At 34.3% G+C, this 24,292-nt stretch overlaps 4 protein-coding genes and 1 pseudogene across 7 annotated transcripts; 2 read left to right on the forward strand and 3 right to left on the reverse strand.

The window, feature by feature from the left end:
• Positions 1-884: 884 nt before the first annotated feature.
• On the forward strand, positions 885-3,325 carry LOC110700256 (UDP-glycosyltransferase 74G1-like). The gene is made up of 2 exons (XM_021877766.1): positions 885-1,667; positions 2,434-3,325. Exons 1-2 carry the CDS (start codon positions 990-992, stop codon positions 3,157-3,159), a joined length of 1,404 nt encoding a protein of 467 aa, XP_021733458.1. The 5' UTR covers positions 885-989; the 3' UTR covers positions 3,160-3,325.
• Positions 3,326-3,965: 640 nt separating this feature from the next.
• LOC110700828 lies at positions 3,966-9,438 on the forward strand (annotated as a pseudogene).
• A 158-nt stretch (positions 9,439-9,596) lies between these two features.
• On the reverse strand, positions 9,597-11,800 carry LOC110700259 (xyloglucan endotransglucosylase/hydrolase protein 22-like). The gene has a single exon (XM_021877771.1). The coding sequence runs from the start codon at positions 10,894-10,896 to the stop codon at positions 9,763-9,765; it is 1,134 nt and encodes a 377-aa protein (XP_021733463.1). The 5' UTR covers positions 10,897-11,800; the 3' UTR covers positions 9,597-9,762.
• A 2,206-nt stretch (positions 11,801-14,006) lies between these two features.
• Positions 14,007-17,435, reverse strand: LOC110700257 (probably inactive leucine-rich repeat receptor-like protein kinase At5g48380). 4 transcript variants are annotated; one of them, XM_021877768.1, is made up of 4 exons: positions 17,293-17,435; positions 16,506-16,540; positions 15,435-16,380; positions 14,007-15,294 (listed from the first exon to the last, which is right to left on the reverse strand). In XM_021877768.1, exons 3-4 carry the CDS (start codon positions 16,284-16,286, stop codon positions 14,284-14,286), a joined length of 1,863 nt encoding a protein of 620 aa, XP_021733460.1. In that variant the 5' UTR covers positions 16,287-16,380; positions 16,506-16,540; positions 17,293-17,435; the 3' UTR covers positions 14,007-14,283. The 4 variants fall into 4 exon arrangements, with proteins under 4 accessions (XP_021733460.1, XP_021733459.1, XP_021733462.1 ...); XM_021877767.1 differs by lacking the exon at positions 16,506-16,540; XM_021877770.1 differs by lacking the exons at positions 16,506-16,540; positions 17,293-17,435 and adding an exon at positions 17,194-17,260.
• Positions 17,436-18,816: 1,381 nt separating this feature from the next.
• LOC110700829 (inactive LRR receptor-like serine/threonine-protein kinase BIR2) lies at positions 18,817-19,428 on the reverse strand. Its single transcript, XM_021878414.1, has one exon. It carries the CDS (start codon positions 19,426-19,428, stop codon positions 18,817-18,819), a length of 612 nt encoding a protein of 203 aa, XP_021734106.1.
• Between the last annotated feature and the right edge of the window lie 4,864 nt (positions 19,429-24,292).

The raw sequence follows: 24,292 nt of genomic DNA on the forward strand, positions 1-24,292 counted from the left end.
AAGCCGTAAAATCTACTCTTACAAATGTAATCGCAAATATGTTTATCCATATCATACATCATTATTCATTAATATCTTTAACAAAAGGATAAGAAAATCTCCATTCCAAAATACGTTCAAAGGATTTTAATCCTAGAATCTCGTGATAGTGAGAGTATAATCTTTCCACTAGTATCAAAGGAATATGTGAATAGTGAAAAAAAAAATGAACATTGCCATTAAGACTTAAGTATATCCAATGGATGACCAAAAATTTTTAGTCATGAATTATTATATAATTTCTTTCTCTTTTCACTCATTTATGACCAAGCCACATGACCAATCATGACCAAAGACTCTCAATGGTTGCCCAAAATAACTTTGGTCATGATTTTCTCTCTCCTACTTTTACCATACAAATACCCATTTCCTTCTTCCAATAATATGTAGCCACTTGTCAATTAATATATTCATGACCAGACTTTTATCTTGGTCATTACAAAAGACCTGGTCATCAACTTCTCTCATACATTTTTTTCTTTCTTCTATTTTTTAATATAAAAAGTTCTTTCTCTCTCTTCATGACCAGGTCATTGGTCATCCAATGGCCACCCTAACCAGGGAGACAATGCATTATACAACAATGGTGGGGCCTTGGGCTCATAATAAAACTCAGTAATTTATAGCTAATTGCATGCAAAATTACAAAGAGCCAAATAGCAACAAATAACGTGACAAAACAATTACCTCCAAAAGTCAAAACAAACCAACCAAAATTTTCTTGACAATAAATATGTGGCTTAATTTAGAACACAATTAATGGTGCGGTTCACACTTCACTAGTATATACAAAAAGTACACTTTCCTAAGCTTGTACGCAAATAATTCCCTAAACAATTGTTACAATTCCTTACAAAAAATCATTCACTCTCTCTTTTTATTGGCTCATCTATTAGTTTCATACTTTCATCCACACCAAAAACTTCATCTTCATTTTCAACTTCATAAATATGGAGAATGCTAACCAAGCCCAAAATGCCCACATTCATGTTCTTGTGCTTCCATACCCAAGTCAAGGCCGGATCAACCCAATGCTCCAATTCTCCAAAAGGTTGGCCCATAAAGGCATCAAGCCCACCTTAAGCCCAACTTTTTGCTTCTCCAAAATGATGGACACGACCGCCATCTCAACCCATTATGGACCAACAATCAATGTACGGCCCATTTCTGATGGGTTCGACGACGGTGGGTTTATTCAAGCTGGGTCCATTTCAGCCTACTTAGATGGCTTAAAAACCTTCGGCCCAAAAACACTGGCCCAACTTATCGAGAAGCTAGCTGAGGAAGGTGATCCAGTTAAGGCTATTATATATGATGGGCTTTTTCCTTGGGCCTTGGATGTGGCTAGGAAGTTTGGGCTTAGTGGGGTGTTGTTCTTTCCTGAGTCTTGTTCAGTGAGCAGTGTGTACTACCATGTACATTGTGGGCTAATTAAGGTCCCTCTTATGGGCCTAAGCCCAACAACGGTATCGATTCCCGGTGTTCCGGAGCTCCAGCCATCGGAGGCTCCATCGTTCGTTGCAAACGGGTCGCACCCGGAGTGGTTAGCTTGGTTGTTGAGGCAGTTTTCTGATGTTGATAAAGTGGATTGGGTGTTGTGTAGTGTTTTTTATGACATGGAAAAAGAGGTAAGTCGTACACTCCAATCTATACAAAAACTCAATAATTATACTTTTTATGTTTGGTCTACTAACGTGACCATCAATATCCCTAATAATTGATTGCTTGATAGGTACATTTTTGTCCTACAACCTATAATTCCACCTCCACCATTTCTGACTTTTGACATTATATCAAAGTTGCTAATTATACATGATAAATTAAAATATAAAGTAATTGATGTAATTACGCTGGATTTTGTTAGAATTGTCTCTTTATACATTATTAAATACGGAGTACTCCACTAAATTTAAATAGTTAAAGATGTGCGTTGATAAATATATAAGTTATAATAAAACAACTAAAAGAACAAATAAAAGTAACCACAAGTAACATGATATGAAATATTAAAATGTGCCAACTCAAAAATTGTGTTTATAATAAGATAATATTGTGTGACCAACTTTTGATGTACAGTGAAAGTAAAGTATTAAACGGTTAAACCTAAATAAGGTATGACTTTTAATGGGCCAGTGATAATATTTTTTGGTGAAAAATATCAAAACTAGACCTTATACCGTTGTATGTGTATTGTAATTTTGTAATACCTCCGGTCCAAATTACTCGCAACTTTAGAATATTTTATATCTCATAAATAATACCCCAAAGTTGCGAGTAATTTGGACCGGAGGTAGTAAATTAGTTATATTGAGGGGTTGAGCTAATGTTGATATCCACGGTTACGTGATGGCTAACACGTATCGTGTTGACTTATTATCATTTGTTTGTATATAGGTTGTTGATTGGATGACTAAAATGGGTTGGAAAATACGAACCATTGGACCAACAATTCCATCATACTATATTGACAAAAAAATACAAGATGACAAAGACTACAGCTTCCAACGCTTCAAGCCGATCACAACCTTATGCAAGAATTGGTTAGACTCCAACCCTAAAAACTCTGTAGTTTACATGTCCTTCGGAAGTTTGGCTAAGTTATCCGAACAACAATTTAAAGAGCTAGCATGTGGTATAAGAAACACCCACCAAAGTTTCTTATGGGTTGTAAGAGAGCTAGAGCAAGCAAAACTACCAAAGGAGTTCATAGACGAAACATCGGGGCAAGGCCTAGTGGTGGGATGGACGTCACAGCTAGAGGTCTTGTCACACGAGGCGATCGGGTGTTTTGTGACACACTGTGGGTTTAACTCGATACTTGAGGCATTGTCGATTGGAGTACCAGTGGTGGGTGTACCGCAATGTTTTGATCAAGGGACTAATGCGAAGTTTGTGGAGGATGTTTGGAGAGTTGGTGTAAGAGCTAAGGTGGATGAAAAGGGGGTTGTGAAAAGAGAGGTATTAGAGGAATGTATAAGGGAAGTTATGGAAGGTGAGAAAAAGGAAGAGTTTAGGAAGAATGCTGATAAATGGAATAGGTTGGCTAAAGAAGCAATGAGTGAAGGTGGAACTTCTTATAAAAATATTGATGAGTTTGTGGCTTTTTTAGGTAAATGTTAGTTAATTAGCTCTTTAAATTTTGTTTATTGTGTTAAAGATGTTGCTTACATTTGATAGTGGTAAGGACAACTTAATATGGTGTTATATTGGGAAATGTCTAACTGTGACCAGCTGTAAATCTCACCCTTATTTGGGAGATGGAGATACTTCTCATTTCTTTCTTCAATATCCAAAAATTTCTGGATGAAACAATTGGTTTCATATTTTGTGTAAAATGGAGATTAGAAATAAGACCGATATATTTTGTCTCACAAATTGATATAGCTATGATAATGGGTAATTAAGATTTCATGCATCTACGTTGAAAAACTTTGACCCTTCATCAAATGATTCAACACAAGCTTCCAGTGCCAATGACATGACATGCATGGTATTAATTTCTACCACATAGTTCTTTGTATTTTATTTTGTGTTTTTAAATACGTATCTAATAGGTACGGTTGTCATTTCATGAGTCCTAAACATATTATTATATTATTAAATTTAGACTAAATTCAATTCTTGCTATTTTTTTTTTTTAAATCATATTGAACTTCTTTTCTTTTAAACAAAGTAATTTAAATATTACCCATATCAAAGTAATTATTTATTATTTTAATTGGGTCCCAGCCAGTTTAAATAATTCATTTTGTTCTAGGACCCAATAATAAATTCATTTTGTTTTTATAGGGTATTATTTAATTTATTAGAATAATAACACTCTTAAATCGAGAATAAAATACTCAATACTAACATAATTGACATCACCACTGATGTCAGGGAATTTGTATGCGGTGAAGTACTCTCCAAGTAGCTCAAGGCTCTTCTAATTTCCTCCCTATAAATACACTTCATTCCTCAACCCTTCATAAACTCATAAACAACATTTTTTCTCATAACTACTCCTAAACAACATTTATACTACCTCCGTTTCAAAATATTTTTACGATTATTATTTGCATACAAATTCGATACTCCGATAACAACCATCATGGAGGACACTAAAAAAACCCATAAAGCCCATGTTCTTGTGCTACCATACCCGGCCCAAGGCCACATTAACCCAATGCTTCAATTCTCGAAACGTTTGGCCTATAAAGGCATCAAGCCCACATTAGTCCCAACTATTTACATTTCCAAATTAATGCCAACTACCACCATAACTACGGCCCAAAATGGCCCACAAATACAAGTACGACCTATTTCCGATGGCTACGACGATGGTGGTTATAACCAAGCTGAGTCTACCACGGCCTACTTGGATAGCCTTCGAGCCAACGGTTCCAACACGTTGGCCCAACTTATTAAGAAGCTAAAAGAGGAAGGGGACCCAGTTAAGGCTGTTATATATGATGGGTTCTTACCTTGGGCCTTGGATGTGGCTAAGCAACTTGGGCTTATTGGGGTGGTGTTTTTTTACTCAGTCTTGTACAGTAAATAGTATTTACTATCATGTTCAACGTGGGCTAATCCAGCTTCCGCTTTCGGACCCCGGCTCGACTACCATCTCGGTTCCTGGGGCTCCGGAGCTCCACCCGTGGGAGGTTCCGTCGTTCGTGCAAAATTATGGGTCGTACCCGTTTTGGTTTGATGTGGTTTTGAGACAATTCTCAAATATTGATCAAGTAGATTGGGTGTTGTGCAACATTTTCTATGAGATGGAGAAAGAGGTACGTAATCTATATACTCCCTCCGTTTCTAAATGATAGGAAAATTTTAGTCTCAAAATATTCACTCCATTTACCTTTTTCAACAATTATTAATATTAATTTTTTACCAAAATTCCCTCCAATTTGCAATAATATTTGTGCAAATTTAACTTTTCTATGTAAATTTTGTTTTCCCATGTACTTTATTAGTTTCTCTCTTTACTTTTTTGCATACCCAATGTCAATTTATCTTTTCAATGCACTTTAACTATTTTTATTTGTGTTTATTAATTCCCGTGAAAAATGCCCATAAGGGATTATCAAGAGGGGATGGAGGGAGTATGAAGTATTTGGTCCACTCATTTTTGTTATTGAATTTATTGATTGCAGTTATAGTACTTATCTGCAACTTATTTAATATCTAGTTAGAAATAAATTTTGTCTTCATTTGGAATTAAAAATACTCCGTATAATGGACAGTTTTGTAATGACTACAATAAAATTGTGGTCATTTTAAAAACAAAATCTACACTATTAATTTTATGTCAACTTAATTATGTGTAATAGGACCCATTGATAATGTCAAATTAATTGCTGCGAAAGCTTCATTGATAATGTCTATACAAAGTTTGAATAACTAATTAACATAAAATCCATCAAACAGTGCAACAATGATCAGGATGAGTTACGGAGAATAATATGGAGTAATTAAAACTATGAACTGTATAACTTAAAGTTGGAACAATTTTGTTTAGGTTATATTTTAATCTTATCCATGTATAATTGTATAAAACTATCTAATGTATAAAATCATACCTTTGTTTTTCAGATATAGGGTAGTATTTCATTGATTGTTTGGTTATATTATAATCCTATCAATATTAATTGTTCCTCTTTACCTATTAATGGAAATTTAAACTTAAGTTGAAAGATGGCTACTTCTACAACAATGGCAACGACAACCAATTTTAATTTTTTTTTTCCAAAATAAAGTAGTTTTTAAACTTTTTTTTTTAAAATAACTATAAGTCAAATGTAATGTATGAATTGACGTACAAGATTTATCATTAATATATAAACGGTTGAGATTGAAAACAGTTACAATAGCTACAATTTTTATATAACCATTGAAAAGTCTTCCATAATATCCTCGTCATTAAAGGTATATACTACGTATATGATTATAGTATGTTACTTTATAAGGTGTGGAATATTCATTTGTCGTTGCAACTAATGAAAAATAGAGGTGGTACTTTAATTTTATCTTAGACATGGCTTAACTCCTTGTTGAAAACTTGAACATGGACCACCTTTTAATCAACTTTCCTCTGCCCAATTTAGATCATGAAACTAGGCATATTTATATGAATATATGATTTTATTAATCGTCATTTAACATATGGTTTAATTTGGCATTTCTTTAGGGAGTTGATTGGATGGCTAAGATGTGGAAAGTAAGAACAATAGGACCAACAGTTCCATCATACTACCTTGACAAAAGACTAGAACATGACACAGATTACGGCCTTCAGCTAATCAAGCCAAATACCCTTTGCAAGAATTGGCTAGACTCGAAACCAAAACACTCCGTCATCTACGTATCCTTTGGTAGCGCGGCAAAGTTATCCGAAGAACAATTCGAAGAATTAGCACAAGGCTTAAAAAACAGCCACCTAAATTTTTTGTGGGTGGTAAGACAGGCAGAGCAGGAAAAACTTCCCAAGGGTTTTATAGACGAAGTTTCTGACCATGGTCTTGTGGTGGGATGGGCCTCTCAGCTAGAGGTATTATCCCACGAGGCGATAGGGTGTTTTGTGACACATTGTGGGTTTAACTCAATACTTGAAGCATTCTCCCTCGGAGTGCCTGTAGTGGGGATGCCTCAGTGGACGGACCAAGGGACTAATGCCAAGTTTGTAGAAGAGGTATGGAAAGTTGGTGTAAGAGTCAAGGTCGATGAGAATGGGATTGTGCAAAGAACACAAATAGAGGAACGCATTAGGGATGTCATGGAAGGTGAGAAAAGTGAAGAGATTAGGGAAAATGTGGCTAAATGGAAGAAGTTGGCTAAAGAAGCCGTTGATGAAGGTGGTACTTCTGATAAGAATATTGATGAGTTTGTGGCTTATTTAGCCGGATATTAGAAAGCTGATATAATGTAATATTACACTTTTGTTCATTTGTGGCTTGTCTAGCTGAATTTATAATTTTGTTACAACTCGTCTATTTATACGTAATTTTTACTGGCATCACATTTTTACTCTCACATTACACTCAAATTTCATGTTATTCACGATATAGAAAATCTATATATATTATCTTAATCTTTTAACGTTAAGTTAATCCATCGTCATTGTACGTATGTACTTCAAAGTTTTTTGGACTTTCTCATATTATTTTCATTGGCCCAATTCCAGCGGCTAAGAAGGTGGTACTATACTACTAAAATACACGTCTACTAGACTGAGACAAACACTAGTGTTACTAATGTAGTTTCGTTTCCAAATTTTATACAACTAGTCAACTCTACATCAACATTTTTTAAATTGAGATAAAACATAATAATTCCAATATCTAATGCAATTGTTGATGTCATCGCCAATGTCACACATGGCATATGTTGAATTTAACCTCGGTGTTGCTATTTTATAATGTGATTTGTACAACTTCTCATTAATTTACTTAATTTTATTATGTAATTTGTACAACTTTTCATTAATTTACTTTATCTACTTAGATATATATCCTTGAACATGGCTCTTCCTTCACCCTTCATCACCCCACCAAGAAAAACTTCATCTATACTAAGCTTGTAACCCCGAATTCATTGGTTACAGTAACAAATCGATTTTGTTTGACAAACTACGTACCAAACATAGGTCATGAACAATTACTTCCATTCAAAAACTCCGTGATCAACCATTATGGAGGTTACTAAGCAGGCCCATAAAGCCCATGTTCTTGTGTTTCCGTTTATAGGACAAGGCCATGTTAACCCAATGCTCCAATTCTCGAAACGATTGGCTTCTAAAGGAATCAAGCCCACCTTAATCACAGCCCAATACATTTTCAAATCTATGCAAACCACCACCATCCAAACCCAATTTGGCCCTTCGATTCAAATTCGATCCATATCCGATGGCTACGACGATGATGGAGGTAACCACCCGGAGTCTATTGCGGCCTACTTGGATAGCCTTCGGGTCAATGGGGCTAAATCTCTGGCCCAACTTATTATGAAGCTAAATGAGGAAGGCGACCCGGTTCAAGCGATCATATATGATGGGTTCTTACCTTGGGCCTTGGATGTTGCTAAGCAATTTGGGCTTGTTGCTGGGCTGTTTTTCACCCAGTCTTGTACAGTGAATAGCATTTACTACCATGTTCAACGTGGGCTGATCCAGCTCCCTCTTACGGGTCCTGACTCGATTAAAGTCTCGGTTCCTGGGGCTCCGGAGCTCCACCCGTTGGAGGCTCCGTCTTTCGTGCACACTTATGGGTCATACCCGTTTTGGTTTGATGTGATTTTGGGACAGTTCTTTAATATTGATCAAGCAGATTGGGTGTTGTGCAATATCTTCTATGACATGGAGAAAGAGGTAAATCCTACACGGCTAAACTAATATTTGGTGCTCAAATGTGAACTCTTGTTACAATTGGATATTTGTAAATGTTACTTCTTTTTTTTGTAACATAAGGTCATACTACTCATATACATGTCCTTTTTTCACTCTAAACTCGTATTTGGATGTATTAGACTTGATGTTACCTTGTCTAAAATTAGAGTGTCCTTAAAGGCATTGGGATAACGTTGATGTTGATATTGATCGTGATTTAACTCTTATACTTTGTCTCGTTCTTTAGGTCGTTGATTGGATGGCCAAGTTGTGGAAAGTAAGAACCATAGGACCAACAGTTCCGTCATATTACCTTGACAAAAGACTAGAAGATGACACAGACTACGGCCTTCATCTCCTCAAGCCTGATACAACCTTATGCAAGAACTGGCTCGACTCCAAACCAAAAGGCTCAGTCGCCTACGTGTCTTTTGGAAGTGCAGTTGAATTGTTTGAAGAACAATTCCAAGAACTAGCATGGGGCTTAAAAAACAGCCAAATAAATTTCTTGTGGGTTGTTAGAGAATCAGAGCAAGCAAAACTCCCAGTAGGGATCATAGACGAAAATTCTAGGCAAGGTCTTGTGGTAGGATGGGCCTCCCAACTGGAGGTATTAGCCCATGAGGCGACAGGCTGTTTCGTGACACACTGTGGGTTTAACTCGGTCCTGGAAGCACTGTCCCTCGGCGTGTCAGTGGTGGGTGTCCCACAGTGGACAGACCAAGGTACTAATGCTAAGTTTGTGGAGGATATATGGGGAGTCGGCGTCAAAGCCAAGGTAGATGACAAGGGGATTGTGCAAAGAAAGCAATTAGAGGAATGCATTAGGGAAGTCATGGAGGGTGAGAATAGTGAAGAGATTAAGAACAATTTGAGTAAGTGGAAGAAGTTGGCTAAAGAAGCAGTTGATGAAGGTGGAAGTTCTGACAAAAACATTGATGAATTTGTAGCTTATTTAGCAGAATCTTAAATATTGATGATAATATTTCAGAGGAAATTCATTGTATAAAATATGGTTGTATGGTTCTTATATATGATTGATATGTTTATTTTTCTTTACCTGTTACATATTCTTCCAATGCTGTGTTAAAAGATATGTTCTTCCTGAAATCTTATTATCATATTCTGCATCAGATTCCAAACAAACATGAAAATCGAGTAAATAACATCCTCATCTTCGTTAAATTTGTAATTACATGTAAATAATACTTCATATTATAGTGTAATACATTGTAATTAACCCGCGTGGTATGACTAATATGATTTTACAACGAACTCACAAAAAAGATATAAATTAAGGAAATAAAAAGGGTGGAAATACAAAAGAAAAAAATGTAATAACAAAAATGAAAATAGAATCATCTAAACTGTGACTGTCTTCCTCTGTTAGACCCTTTAATAGTACATTCTTTAGGAAGGCCTTCATGAAATCTCATCTTATCATTGCAATAATTGTAAGTCATGTAATTCTGTTGCACCCGTCTCATTTTCCTTAAACTCTTTGAATCCAACTCCGCCCTTAACCAAGCATTCTCAAAACCCGACGATTCAGAATCCAAGTCCTCTGACCCACACGACGAGGATCCATGAGACCAAACACAAGAACTCGATATAAAGCTCTTAAAAGAGGCAACAAATGGAGCTTTGGACCAATCAGTATGCACTTTTCCACCTTGTGTAGCCCAATCATCAGCATTCCACAAACTCGAAAATATTCTCATGGGCTGTTTATTTGGGAAAGGCACACCAAATACTTCCATGTTGTTAAACTCTCTAATTGGCGTATCATCTACGAAGAACGCAATTCTAGCAGGGTTCCACAGAATCGAGTATTTATGAAAATCCGCGGTAGGATCAAACCACAAGTAAAATTGTTGCTCGCGATTTCCCTTCCCTTGACAGTATATATTGGTGTGTATAGTATAAGGCTGGCCACTCACATTACCTAAGAACTCGAAATCTATCTCATCATGGGTGGATCCATTTGAGGACATGTAAAAAGTCGTGACAGTACCAGCAGAGTTATTAGGAATGAGCTTAATCTTCATATCAATCTTTGCAAACAGAAATCTGTTCTTAGACTCAAATCCTGAACCCGAGTTTTTATCTAGGGAAAGAGTAAGAAGCGTACCATTATCATGAAAATTTCCTCTACCATTGCCCCAAGCAATATCAAAGTCTCGGGCTAAGCCGCCTAGGACCTCAGCTTTCGGAGGAGAATGGAGTACTGCTTTATCATTGGAGCGAGGAGGTGGTTGCTCCATCGTCGGAATCTCATGGAAATACATGTCATTGGAATCGTATCGTTGAGGTAGAAGAATAGATGAAGGAAGGGTAGTTTTGATTTGTTCAGATGGAAGAGATTTATCTTGGAGTGATATTGAGGTCTGTAATGTGAAATACACACATAAGATCACGGCTAAGCCAATGAAAGTATGAAGAGAGCATATTGATGGCAAAAACGACGACGAAGATGAGCGATGCATATGCATTTGAAAGTGATTAAGGGAGCAACACAGATCTAATCTGCTCCCTCTTTTCAAAGTCAATGATGAAAACAAAAATAATCTAACTTAATATTTCCTCTGTTTTCTTGCTCTTGAATGTAAGACTAACAAGATCAGCTGAACAATGTAAGAATTAAGAGAGATCTAAGAGAAGAAAGGCGAAAAACGAAATCGAATACGAGAATTTGTGAAGGGAAAAAAAAGGAAAGATTGGAATAGAGGAGGGTGTTTTTTGTGTGGTAAGAGAATAGTATTTTCCCATGAAATTCGTGGTCTTACTATATATAGTTTGAGAAAGAATCAGACCAAATGAAAATAAACAAAGAGTAAAGAAATAAAAAAGTTTTGTTAAGATTGTGACATTGAATGTCTTAGGCATACAGAGAAGCACCTTCACATCTAAAAGACGTGTGAGCGCCTATTTACATGATATGAAAACATGCAGTCTACTAGTTGATGGTAATGTTGCCAAAACAAAATTAAAAATTAAAAGTTGGTGGTACTTAATTGTCTGTTAATTATATGGTACAGTAGCATAATTGTGTTTGATTGGACCGTGTTGAATTACGCTTTTCCGTTTCTTACATACTACGGGGTACTAAACTAGCAACGGAGTACTAAACTAGCAGCATTTTTATTTTCACGTTTTTTTTTAATTTTATATTATACGAAGTATATAATTTCACTCATTAATATCTTAATGATATAAAATGTTGAGATATTGTGAAAATATATTTTGAAACAAACCTAATACGGAGTACAATACTCATAATCTTATTTTCTTACACTATTAAGTTTTCTTTAAGTTACGTGAATAATGTAAAAGTCAAAGTGTTGCAAAAGTTAGATAAAAAATAAAGGAAATAAAATAATTTTCACCGAATTGAAAAAAAAAAAAAAAAAAAAAAAAAAAACCATGTTACATGAATCAAAGAATATACGGAACATTTATGAAGTCTGTAGCAGTTGAAATCAAAATAAATTTGACTAATTAAAAATATGAAAGTTGACAAAATCAAAATCTAAACAAACAAGTGATGATTCATGATTATTGATTAATTGGTTATAGTTAATGGAGGAGCATTCAATAATACGAGTATACGAGAATTGCATGTGATGAATCTGATGGTGTGGTCTACTTATTTTAATCTGCAACTTCAGAAACTACAAAAACAATTTTTTATTTTTTATTTTTTATTTTTTATTTTTTATTTTTTGGCCAAGAGAGAATTCTTCAAACTAAGAACAAAAGGTATTTAAATAGCAGAAGGCCCAAGTTCTAATAGTTACATATCATGAACTGAATGCTTCAGTAGGTTGGCATCTAAAACTGTTAACACACCACCACTATATATACCAACCCAAATGGTTCAGCTATCCAACAACAGCCCAATTCAGACAGTTACGAAAACGGAAAAAACCGTGTTGAGTAAGTCTGTCGCGGCCTACTTGAATAGCATCAAATCAACGACTCAAAAAATTATTAAGAAGCTAACATAAGGGCGGAGCTGGAGACAGTGGTAAATAAACTTAACCTATTGATAGATTTGGAGTTTTGGTCTATAAACATGACATTTTACAAATCATCAATGTACTGCTAATACTTGATAGCTACCTTATTGTCATAGTACTTCATTAACAAATGCTTTTGGCAAACCGCAGTACTAACAGCTCATAATAATACCTTGACAGAAGTCTAGAAGATGACAGAAACTACAGTCTCCAGCTCTTCAAGTCAACACAGCCTTCTGCAAGAGCTGACTGAATTCTAAACCAAGAGACTTCATCGAATACGACGTCTTCAAAAGCACAGGCCAATTGTCCAAAGAACAATGTGGAGAATCAGCACAAGGTTTTAAAAACAGACACCAAAAATTCTTACAGGTGGTAAGAGAATCCTGTAGCAGCCAAAACTTCCGATGGGATTAACAGATGAAACTTCTAGGCAAGGCCTGGTGGTGAGGTCCACGGATCATGGCCTACAAGGCGATAAGCTGCTTTCTGATGGAGTTTAGCCCAGTCCTCGAAGCATTGTGCCTTGAGGTACCAGAAATGGGGGGTTCCACAGTATACAGACCAATCCACTAATGCTGAGTCTCTGGAGGATGTATGGGGAAATGGGAACAGAACCGAAAATTATGGAAAAGGAATTGCAAAAAGAGAGGAGGTGGAGGATGCATAAAGAAAGTGATGGAAGGGAATAGCTTAGGAAGAAGTGAAAGTTCAGACTGAGTGGGTGAACACTTCTTGCTCTATAAGTTCCTTGACTAGTCACTAATTTATCAACCCTGTACAATTACATTAATAAAATACATCATTACAAAGTTGTTACTTCCCCTCCCCTTATACAATGATACAGGTGGGCAGGTGGGCAAGTTGCAATGACATTAACCACATCCGCTACTTTAGTTTAGGGTATGCCTGGATTGAAGCAGTCCTAATTCTATACAGTGCACTCTCTCAAATCCTATTACCAAAATGGTCATTTTAAGTATAACGGATATTGGAGACACGGCTACAGAAAAATGGAAGAGCACAATGCCCACAAGGCCACAACTTTGTGGTTCTGTTTCCGGTCAAGGACATGTGTATCCCATGAACTTTTCTCCTAGTCTCCAAAGGCACCAAACCTACTTTATTCCCCAGAGCCTAGCCTACAATATCTTACAAGGTGCCAACACCCCAATTCATCAAGGCCTGCTAATCCAACTACGATCTGCTTGACTTCCACATGGATATTATCCAAGCTGGCTAATCAGGGTTAGAGACCTAGAGTAGCATTGGTCTAGAAAAATATGAATTTTATGGCTGGTTGTTTATCTTCATCTGGCCTAAACAGAGGTTAAAAGTAGATTACAAACAAATAAATTGGCTGTTTTACAAGGATAATGACAGAAAAAGAGCATCTGACTCGATCTTAACTGTTTCAGTGTCAGCCCACATTTTCTTCACTATTGTCCGATAAAATGCAGAAGCCATTAAAAGTTGAATTGAGAAGAAGTGATTTTGAGGAGATGGAAGTGAACAAATGCACAAGACAAGTACTAAGGAAAAGATGAATGAAAAGATCAAAAGAAAAATTCCCAACAGAAAAGTTGGCTTAAACAACAATTATGATATAGAAGTGCAGAAGAGTATAGGTAACAATTCTGTTTTTATGGTTATGAAACATAACATTCTCACAACCAGCCAAACCCAAGAAAATAGTGATACAAATGAAAGTGAGGCCAAGCTTGTAAATATATGGTTTCAATTCCAAAAAAAAAATATTCTGTACATGGATCACATGGAAGAGAGCATATGATAATTGAACAACACAATAATATTTACGTTTACGTGTCATTGGAAATGATACCTTTATAAATGAAATAATCACTGATCGGATTTTGCTTCTTGAGCAACAATGAGCTCTTGTATGTCATCATCGCCGGTATCCATTTGCAACATAATTTCAGCATCAGTTGAGAAGTGATACCTCTCCCCAATGGCTCTTAGAAGTTGGTAAACTTCAAACATTGAAGGCCTCTCTTTGGGATTCAAGGACACACAATTACGAGCTACTTTGAAAATCTGTGAGATTTCGTGGTCAACACCCTTCCCAACCAATGATTTGTCAATGGCATATTTCAAATTAGAGTTCTTTGTGAGTTCTATAACCCAATCCACCAGGGTACCCTTGAAGCTTTCAGGGGCTTTAGTCACTTCATTTGGCCTCTCTCCAGTTACCAACTCGAGGAGGACTGTTCCAAAGCTATAAACATCTCCCTTTGGAGTAGCAACCAAAGTTCGCGAGTATTCTGGCGCCACATAACCTATATCCCCAAATTCTCCATTGACAAAGGTGCTCAAATGTGTATCAATGGGGTTCATGAGCCTCGCAAGGCCAAAGTCAGATATTTTTGGCTCAAAATCAGAATCTAGTAAGATGCACTTAGAGCTTATGTTCCGATGAATGATGCGAGGATTGCAATTATGATGAAGCCATGCTAATCCTCTAGCTGCCCCTATGGCAATTTTGAGTCGTGTTGGCCATTCCATGGAGCAACCATCTTCTCCCTGATGCAACTGATCATAAAGAGTACCATTTTTCATGTACTTGTAAACTAACAATTTCTCCTTACCAGCAAGACAGAAACCTATGAGGGGAACTAGGTCGCGATGTTTGACACTCCCAAGTGTAGCCATTTCAGACACAAATTCTTCCTCAGAGTGTTGAGTGTCCTGCAACCTCTTTATCATGTACATACTGCCATCATCTAGTCTTGCCTTATATATAGTCCCCATCCTTCCTTCACCAATAATATTATGTTTACTGAAATTATCTGTTGCCTTCATGAGATCACTCAGTCGCATTTTCGAAATAGAATTCTCAAATAAGGACACCTATACATCATAACGTAATTTCTCAGTGCTATGATGGTAAAGATTAGTACACTTCCGTAGTAGCATCAAACAACAATAACAAAAATAAACCATAAGGAAACTGGAATATAAGCTATAAATAAAATTTGAATCGGTTTTACCTTAATTTTCTTGATCCCTTTTATACTCTTTGCCCATTTGTTTCCTTCAGGATCTTCTTCTTTTTTCTTTACTGGGACTCTACGTGCACAGAAGAACATAGCTAGGCCTACTCCTATGGCACCAACAGTCACTCCAGATACTGCAGCAGCAACAATAACTCCAGTATTGGACTTTCCTGATGATTTCTGACAAGGGCTTAGAGAAGGTCCACAGAGCCCTGGGTTGTTGGAGAAATCAACATCGATAGTAGAATTAAAGCGTGGGACTTGCCCAACCAAGAGATTATTAGCAACAGTAAATCTTTTGAGCCGGGAAAGCTGGCCTAATTCTAGAGGAATTTGTCCAGAAAATTTGTTGTGGTCAAGTTGGATAACATTGAGATAGCTGCAGTTGGCAAGGTTCTCAGGTATCTCACCTGAGAACCTATTTGAGGAGAGAACAACTGAAGTCACATACGGCATGATTTTAGAAACATTAGCAGGAATTACTCCGTCAAGTTCATTAGAGGACAGGTCCAAGTGCTGTAGATTGCTGCAGTTATAAATCCCAAGAGGGAAGCTGCCCCTCAATCCCATATTTGAAAGTCGGATGGTCAACACCCTATCCTCATTCGGAGCCCAGCAATCTATCCCAGTGAACGAGCAAATGAATCCTTTCGTAGAATTGCTAAAATTCCAGGAAGAGTTCAAGATATTATTGGGATCCTGCAAGGATTCTTTTATGGACCTCAAGCATGCAATATCATTCTCATTTCCACAGCTTAAACCACTCATCAACAAAAACACTAGATAAAATCCAAGAAAACCAGATATTTCTCTTTGATTCGACCCCATACGAGTTACGAGGCCCATCAAACACCTTTAGATTGCTGTAAAATCTATGTCAGAGCTTATAATTGACACCAGAACCTCTGATCTCCATATTACAAGAATATCCTGCAAGAATCTGAATAAAACACATAATTACAATCTCCATTTAGAAACTCAGTATACAAGTATAAGGAAATAGCTCATACCAAATATATGCAGTATAATAGAACTAAAAAAACAAAAGACTAGTCATAGACTCACAATAATCCTTGAGTTAACCAAATTCATCAAATAACCTAAATCAAAAACCTTCAATCAATTACTATACAACATTACAACATAACCAATTCATAAAAAATTTACTGAAATTAATCAATGGTTGGAAAGTAAGACTGCAATTTTTATCACACACCTAACCACAAGGTGATAAGGTACACCCGAGTGTATAATGGACACTCCCAAGAAAGACGGATTAATGTATAATATCACAAATAATAGCCAATATATAGACAAATCTTTGAAGATTTGAACTAAGACGTATAAGAGCAACTTCAATAATTATAGCTTATGGCTTAAGAAAATTTCAAAATTAAACAAAAAGTTTGCAACACTCACCAGTTCACCACAACTTGGCAATAAACCTGGGATTAAACTAAAACACCCAACAAATTTAACAAAAAACAATTACAAGAAAATAGCATAACTTTAATAATGGTAGTCAAATAATGTGAAAATAAAGATTGATTTCACATAGATTAACGTTAGAATTTAGACTGTTGACTAGTGCATAGACCTTGACTTGGTGAGGGAAAAAAAATCCCCCTTTTTTTTTTTTTGCCAAATCAACTATTATTGATTAATTATCAATTATTAATCAAGGTTAGTTAGGGGAATAATCAGAGCTTAAAACATACAAGAATTACACCCATTTGCTAATTTAACTAAATACCCAAATTTTTGCTCTTTTGTTCTGGGGTTAGAGGCGTTGCTAAGCAAATATACAAGAAATTCTTGGAAAATACTGCGAAGAAAAACAAAGTAAACTTACATGAAATTATAGAAATGTATGGTTAAAAGAAGAGAAGTTTCTGCAAGTGGAGGTTGATGTTAACTGTAATGGAAAACAGAGAAATGGAGAGAGAGAAAGAGGGGCTAATTTTCCACACAATGCCCCCAAAGTTGTTGTTTGGTCTATAGTCAAATTAAAGGAACGATATTAAACCGATTTGCACTGCACCCATATGCAAAGACTTATTGGTCAACATTGGACTTTCTATTATATCTTCGGATGTATAGGTAGTAGGGCTGTTCATCGGTCCAAGACCGGATCAGACCGAACTGACCCGGATTGGACCGAAGACCGGACCGATTAAGTTAGGACCGAACCCGGACTGGACCGCTTGGACCGATTTAAGAATTTTTTTAAAAAGAATACTAAATTTTTTATAAAGTTTAGGAAAGCACAAAAAAAGTATTGGAAAAACTATATTGTAACGTCATTTTTACGTCTTTTTTTTGTATGTTTAGTGCAAAAAAGCTTATAAATTTAAAGTTTTCTAAGCTTATTAAGGATGATTTTAACCATTATTTAAGGTTTCACACATATTTTTAATAAAAAATCGGTCCAGTCCAAAACCGTTTTTATAGGGTTTTGGACCGGACCGAAAAAATGAATTTCAAGACCCGAAGACCGGACCGATTAATTCGGTCCGGTCCGGGGTGGTCCGGTCCATTTTTTCAGGGTCCGGACCGATTTATGAACACCCCTAATAGGTAGACTCTGTAGGATAATCCGTATATATTTATAGAGTAAAAATATTTTTTAATTATATATAATCATCGGAAAATTTCTATTATATGTTTGAATGTATAGCTATATATAGTTGTTAATAATTATTAATTATATATAATCAAAGGTTTTAAAATAAGTAAATAAAAATCAAATGCCCCAATATTAGGTATATCTAAATGCATGTAACATTTGAATTGTTGAAAAAAAATAATTAAAATGTTGAAAAATGTGGAAATGATCAGCTACATTACATATGACTTAATAGTCAATACCCATCAGGCCATCACTACGTCAAATGGAGCTACTAATCCTTTAATATAAAAAAAAAAAATCAAAAAAATTGTGATTCAAACTCGGCTTATGGTTCTTTACGCGAAATAATACATCATGTTACATCCACTAATTATTAAATTAATCGACCCAAGTAAAATTCGTGCAAGAAATATGTGTATCCATTAAAGTAGTTCTTAAACTTGGTGCAAGAAATATGTGTATCCATTAAATTTTAGATTTAATAAGTCCAAATAAAATTTGTGCAAGAAATATGTGGATCCATTAAAGTACTCCTTATAATTTAGGATAACATTTATTCAAACATACATGAATTGTAAGAGCCTAAAATGAACATGCTTTGATACCAATTATTTTCGAGCAGCCATACGCTCATATTGAGCAAAAATTCTGCATTGAATGCAAAGATAAGGAAAAAGAAGAAGAAGATTTCATCCATCAAAAACTTAGAAATTAAAACCTGAACTAATTATGATCAAACTCATACTACTAAGGCTTGCAAGGCTTGAGAGGGTAACCACAAAGCCCAAGATTATTAGCATAACTTGTTGCATTAAACATCCTCCCATTAACAAAATGAGGAATAGGTCCAACCAAGAGATTATTAGCAACACTAAACTTTGAAACCCTTTGAAGCTCCCCAATAGCATCCGGTATCCGACCCGAAAATCTATTATGATCAAGCTCAAGCGCATTCAAATAGGAGCAATTTCCTAGACTAGCCGGGATCTCACCCGAAAATCGATTAGATGACATCTTAAGAGTGACCAAAAATGGCAGCATAGTAGAGATGTTACTAGGAATTGACCCATAAAACCGATTGTGCGAGAGATTTAAACTTTGTAACCCACTACACTTGGAAATTTCACTTGGGAATTTGCCCTTTAGGCCGAAATAAGAGAGGTTCATGCCTAGAACTCGATTTTCCATAGAATTCCAACATATAATACCGTTAAATTTGCATATAAATCCTGGTAAATTTATGTTGGGATTATCAAAATCCCAAGATTTTAAGAAGTTGTGTGGATCTTCAAGGGAGTGTTTAATGGACTTCAAACAAAGTACATCATCCTCGTCAATTGGTGCCGTATTTTCGCTCATAGTTGTACTCAGCATCAATGTTGTTATTACGATGCTGAAAAAGAATTTTCGTGCCATGGTGTCATGCTTCGACTTTTTAACGTGTGACTTAATTGAGCCTATGTATGAACTAACTATGAAGTATTACATAACTTGTATACCAAAATATATATGAGAGGAAAAAACAAATAAAAGAGAAAGCTTGAATGATGGATATGGACCGTACCTCTTAGGCTTTTTATACACAATTACTAGGAAATGCGAAATAATGTCTACAAAAATCTTCGTCTACTGATCTTTGGCTTGGTCAATAGTTACAAATTGCTGTATTTTTTTGACCATTTGAATAGTCCAGTGACTCCAGTCCCTTTCTTCTCGTTCATTGACTTTATTGGCATGGTGCTACCGTATGACGACTTACGGGTTATTTTTAAACAATTTTTTTAAAAAAAATATATAGATTTTAATAATTTGTATTTTTAATTAATTTTTTAAACACGGAGTAATATTTATCAATTTGCTTTCTTGCACTTTAAACGAGCTAGTCATTTTTTTTAATTTCATTTTAGCAATAGTTAAAGGTTAAAAAATAATTTGGGTTAAAAAAAAAAAAAAAAAAAAAAAAAGGTTATAAAATAATTTACTTTTTCAAAACTATACATCAAGATAGTATCACATAAATTTTTACGTAACTATGTTTATTGGCTATTCATGCATATTGCCATATTGGTTATATTTCATACTTCATAGTCAAACTTTGAGCTTAATCGAAATTACAAAAAATGAGTACATCCTTCGACTTAAAATTAAGGGAAGGGGATAATATAGTGATGGGATGATGGATATTACATGCTTTAAGAGATCTAGGGTCGTGAGGTGCTTATTTTTTAGGTTTGTTGTTATGAGTTTGAACTAATAGTGGGCCAAAGTGATTGGGCGGGGTCAGTGGCGTATCTAGGAATTTCGAATTGCGGGTTCGGAATCTTAAAAAACAAACGATGCTCATATATTAATTAAATATTCAATACATAAGTTCAATTTTTTTTATTGCAAATGGATGGATTAAACAGTTACAAAATAAAAAATTAAAAATAAAAACCCTACAAAAGCATTTTTCGAGTTTTATACTTTAAAAGCGTGCTAATACACTAGTACTTCTATAAATGATAAATCTATAATTCTATTGCAAAAAATCAATATTACTCATAAAACAAAATTCCAAGTCCCCAATAAACACAAATTTGACAATGGAAAATTTTTCTAGTTATCAATTAAAAGACCGAGTAAAAATTTTAAATTCTAAGTTTCTAAAATTCAATTTGTCAACAATTCAAGTATTCAACAATATATCAAAACTAATTAAACAAATCAGTAATTAATCTAATTATTACTAATTTACAAAAAATAAAGATTTAAGAATTAAGAGGAGTAGAGGAATAAGAGGATTGTTGAAACTAATACGTACGAAAGGATAAAAATAATAATAATAATAATAATAATAATAATAATAATAATAATAATAATAATAATAATAATAATAATAATAATAATAATAATAATAATAATAATAATAATAATAATAATAATAATAATAATAATAATAATAGATAAGTATGAAGCAAGTAAAATAAGGAACTCAATAATATTTCTTCATGCTTAATTCACCAAATACAAGAGCCATATATGTAGGCTAACAAACAACAAATAATAAGCTAAAAAACTGAAAGTATAATGCCATGATTAAACCCACTAAATAAACTCATTAACTTCTAAATTCATTTGACTCTCTAACTTGACAAAAGGACCAACATACTACTCCTAAAATTACTGACCCAACTATTGACAAACTCAGGAAGAACAACGGAAGAAATTGAAAGGAAACAAAACAAAAAAAAAAAAAAAAAAAAAAAAAAAAAGAATAAATGAGGGCAACTGGTCACGAACCCATGATCTAAAAGGAGCATCACTACTATATTAGTCACTCCCTTACCAATGTGCCAGACTTACTTATTTGGTTATTTACTTCAAAAAAAAATTCTTTTAACTTTTTTTTCTTTTTTTTTTAAAAAAAAAATCAAAACTTATAATTTTTTTTCAAAAAAAATCCGGGGGTTCATTAAACCCCCCTAGATCCACCCATGGGCAGGGCCGTCCCAACCTTTTTGGAGGCCCTATGCAGGAATGAAGTGTATAATTTGGTTGATGGCGAGATTAGATTCACTATCTCCAACTATACACTTAAGATCATTAGCCACTAGACCACAATTAGTATGTATGTATATTTAATGCAACATATTTTATTTATTTATTTTAACAGAGTTAAGTATAATGTTGGGTACTAACATTTACAATTTTTCACCTTTTGGGTACTCAAGTGTACAGTCCGGTGATAAAGTTAGTACCTTAGGTTAAAAAAATTAGTACCTTGGGTTAAGAAATAAAATCAGCAAAAAATGTTAGTACCCTATTAATTGCGACTAACATATGATTGGATGGGGGCCTCTAGGGTAAATACACGTGTCCATGGGGAAGCGGAAAATTCTGCTGCCAATGACTTAAATCAGTGGTCCAAAATTAATTCTTTCGTATTTCTAACAGTGCGCATGTTTTAACCAGGTTTTTTTTTCTTAACAATCCCTAATTCACTTGTACATATACATTACAGCAATAACCATAAGTAGAGTTAAGATTACAATCCTATAAAATGAAATATGATTCTTCCTGATTTCTTCCATTTCAAGTAGCCTGTCATTGCTCTGCATCAGTTTTATCATTTTGTATTTCACTTCCCATTCATAATCATCATCAATCCACTCCCAAAAATCACATCCATTAGACTTCATGTAATTTTGGCATGTATGAAATCTCCTAAAAGGATTTTTGGTTGTTCTTGAAATTCTCCGAGCAACCCGTCTGGAACATCTACAAAAATTAGTAACACTAGCCATTCCTACTTCCTTGCAGAGACCGGAGAACAAACTTGAAGGAATGAAGACTTGTTGATGGCTTCCTGTTGTTGCTTTATGTTGCTAATATGAATTTTTTTGTTTTATTTTTAAATTCAACGGCTAGTTGTATATTTGAAGCAGCCTCATCAATTTTTGGGAATTTAGTATTTTTGTTTTAAAAAAATTTGGAATACATTTATATGATCATATTAATCAAGGTACTCACTTATTTCTAACGTTTTTCATGGAGAGGACTAACTTTTTTTGCCAAATAATTGAAAGAGGGGACTGACTTTTTCTCCGGTGAGTTTATGTTGAGTTAATTGGTCGGAAACTTAACTAGAGTACCCAAAAAGTGAAAAAAAAAGTAGGAGTACTCAAAAGGTGAAAAAATTAAAATGTTAGTACCCAACATTATACTTAACTCATTTTAACACTTGAGGCCCCAACTAAATTTGTGCCACTGGCTGCACACGGTAAGGGTCGGCCTTGTGCCCTTGTGATTGGGGAGAGCGGAGGCTTTTTTTTTTTTTTTTTTTTTTTTTTTTAATGTTAGCAACAAGGGGAATTGTTCACATGATTATGTTCATTCATTTTAAATTTATTCGTAAAATATAATATCTATTTATCAAACATTTTATATAGGTTTTTAAAATTTTCATACATACAAGTTATTATTGGACATATATAACAGCTTTTGGTTGAATGGACTTATGATAAAATATACTCACCAAATACTTTGTCTTAATTAATAAGAATGATAATGGTTTAGAATCTTTAAAAACCTTAGCCTCTTCTCTCTTTTCTCTATCCTAAACTTTAGCCTTCTTTGTTATTTTGAAAGGGCTTTCATTGGTAGAATTCCCCACTCCCAATCTTTATTTCTTTTTAGTTTTTTATTTCTTAGGTTATAATAATGTCTCCCTTGAAAGAAAGAGTTTATTACAATCGGAAAAAAAAGGGTAATAAGAATAATGATAATTATTCATATACGGTTTACATAACATGTTTTGTTAAAAAAAGTGACGAAGCACTAGACTCGTCAAACTCCAATTGACATATATTCCCTTGTCCCTTAATACATGACACAGTCAATTATTGCACACATATCAATGCATTAGTTTGACTCTATTTTTATATAATTAAATATTAATAAAAATTATTTTTAAAATTATATTATGAAACTTTATATTAAAACCTATATAACAACACTTTTTATGATAAGATATATTTTTAATATGTAAGTAAAAAATTATAGTCAAAACTAATGCATGAATAGTGAAAAAAAGTCACCCGTCTCATGTATTATGGGACGGAGGGAGTAGTATTATTCATATATATCAGAATGATGGATGAACTTCACATAAATTTCCAAATTAACAACAATTTATCAATTGTCAAAGTGAAACCAAATCAGATTAGAGTATAATTTAATGTTTGTGTTTACTTATATTATTGCTAAACATCTTTAATTTTGTGATTTTAAAAAAGTGAAAATTTTCATTTATATAAAGTGTATATAAATACAAATCTAATAATAACATTTCATATACAATATATTTAATAAAATTAGAGTAAAAAAAAAGTTTAAGGATCTATTCTCTTCAGCTTATTTTCAGTTTAGTTCCTAATTTCCTTCTCTTATAAAATATTTAGTTTAGTTCAGTTTCAATAAGTTCAGTTCACCTTAGTATAGTTAATCAGAACATGCCCTAAGTTAAAAATAAATATAAAATTATAGCAAAACAGATGAACACATAACCTTAAACGAAAATTAAGAGGATATTGAATAACCAAATAATACGAAGCTACTTATGCTATTCAAATTTTCATAGCTAATGATGGAATACATACATGAATTAAGTTAAGTTTGGTTTAATGGGAAAGATTACATCTTACAACATCGAGGTTGGAGCTAAAATTTAAAACCGGTCGAA

The sequence above is a fragment of the Chenopodium quinoa genome, unplaced genomic scaffold, assembly GCF_001683475.1.
Source record: "Chenopodium quinoa cultivar QQ74 unplaced genomic scaffold, ASM168347v1, whole genome shotgun sequence".
NCBI classification, from domain to species: Eukaryota; Viridiplantae; Streptophyta; class Magnoliopsida; order Caryophyllales; family Amaranthaceae; genus Chenopodium; species Chenopodium quinoa.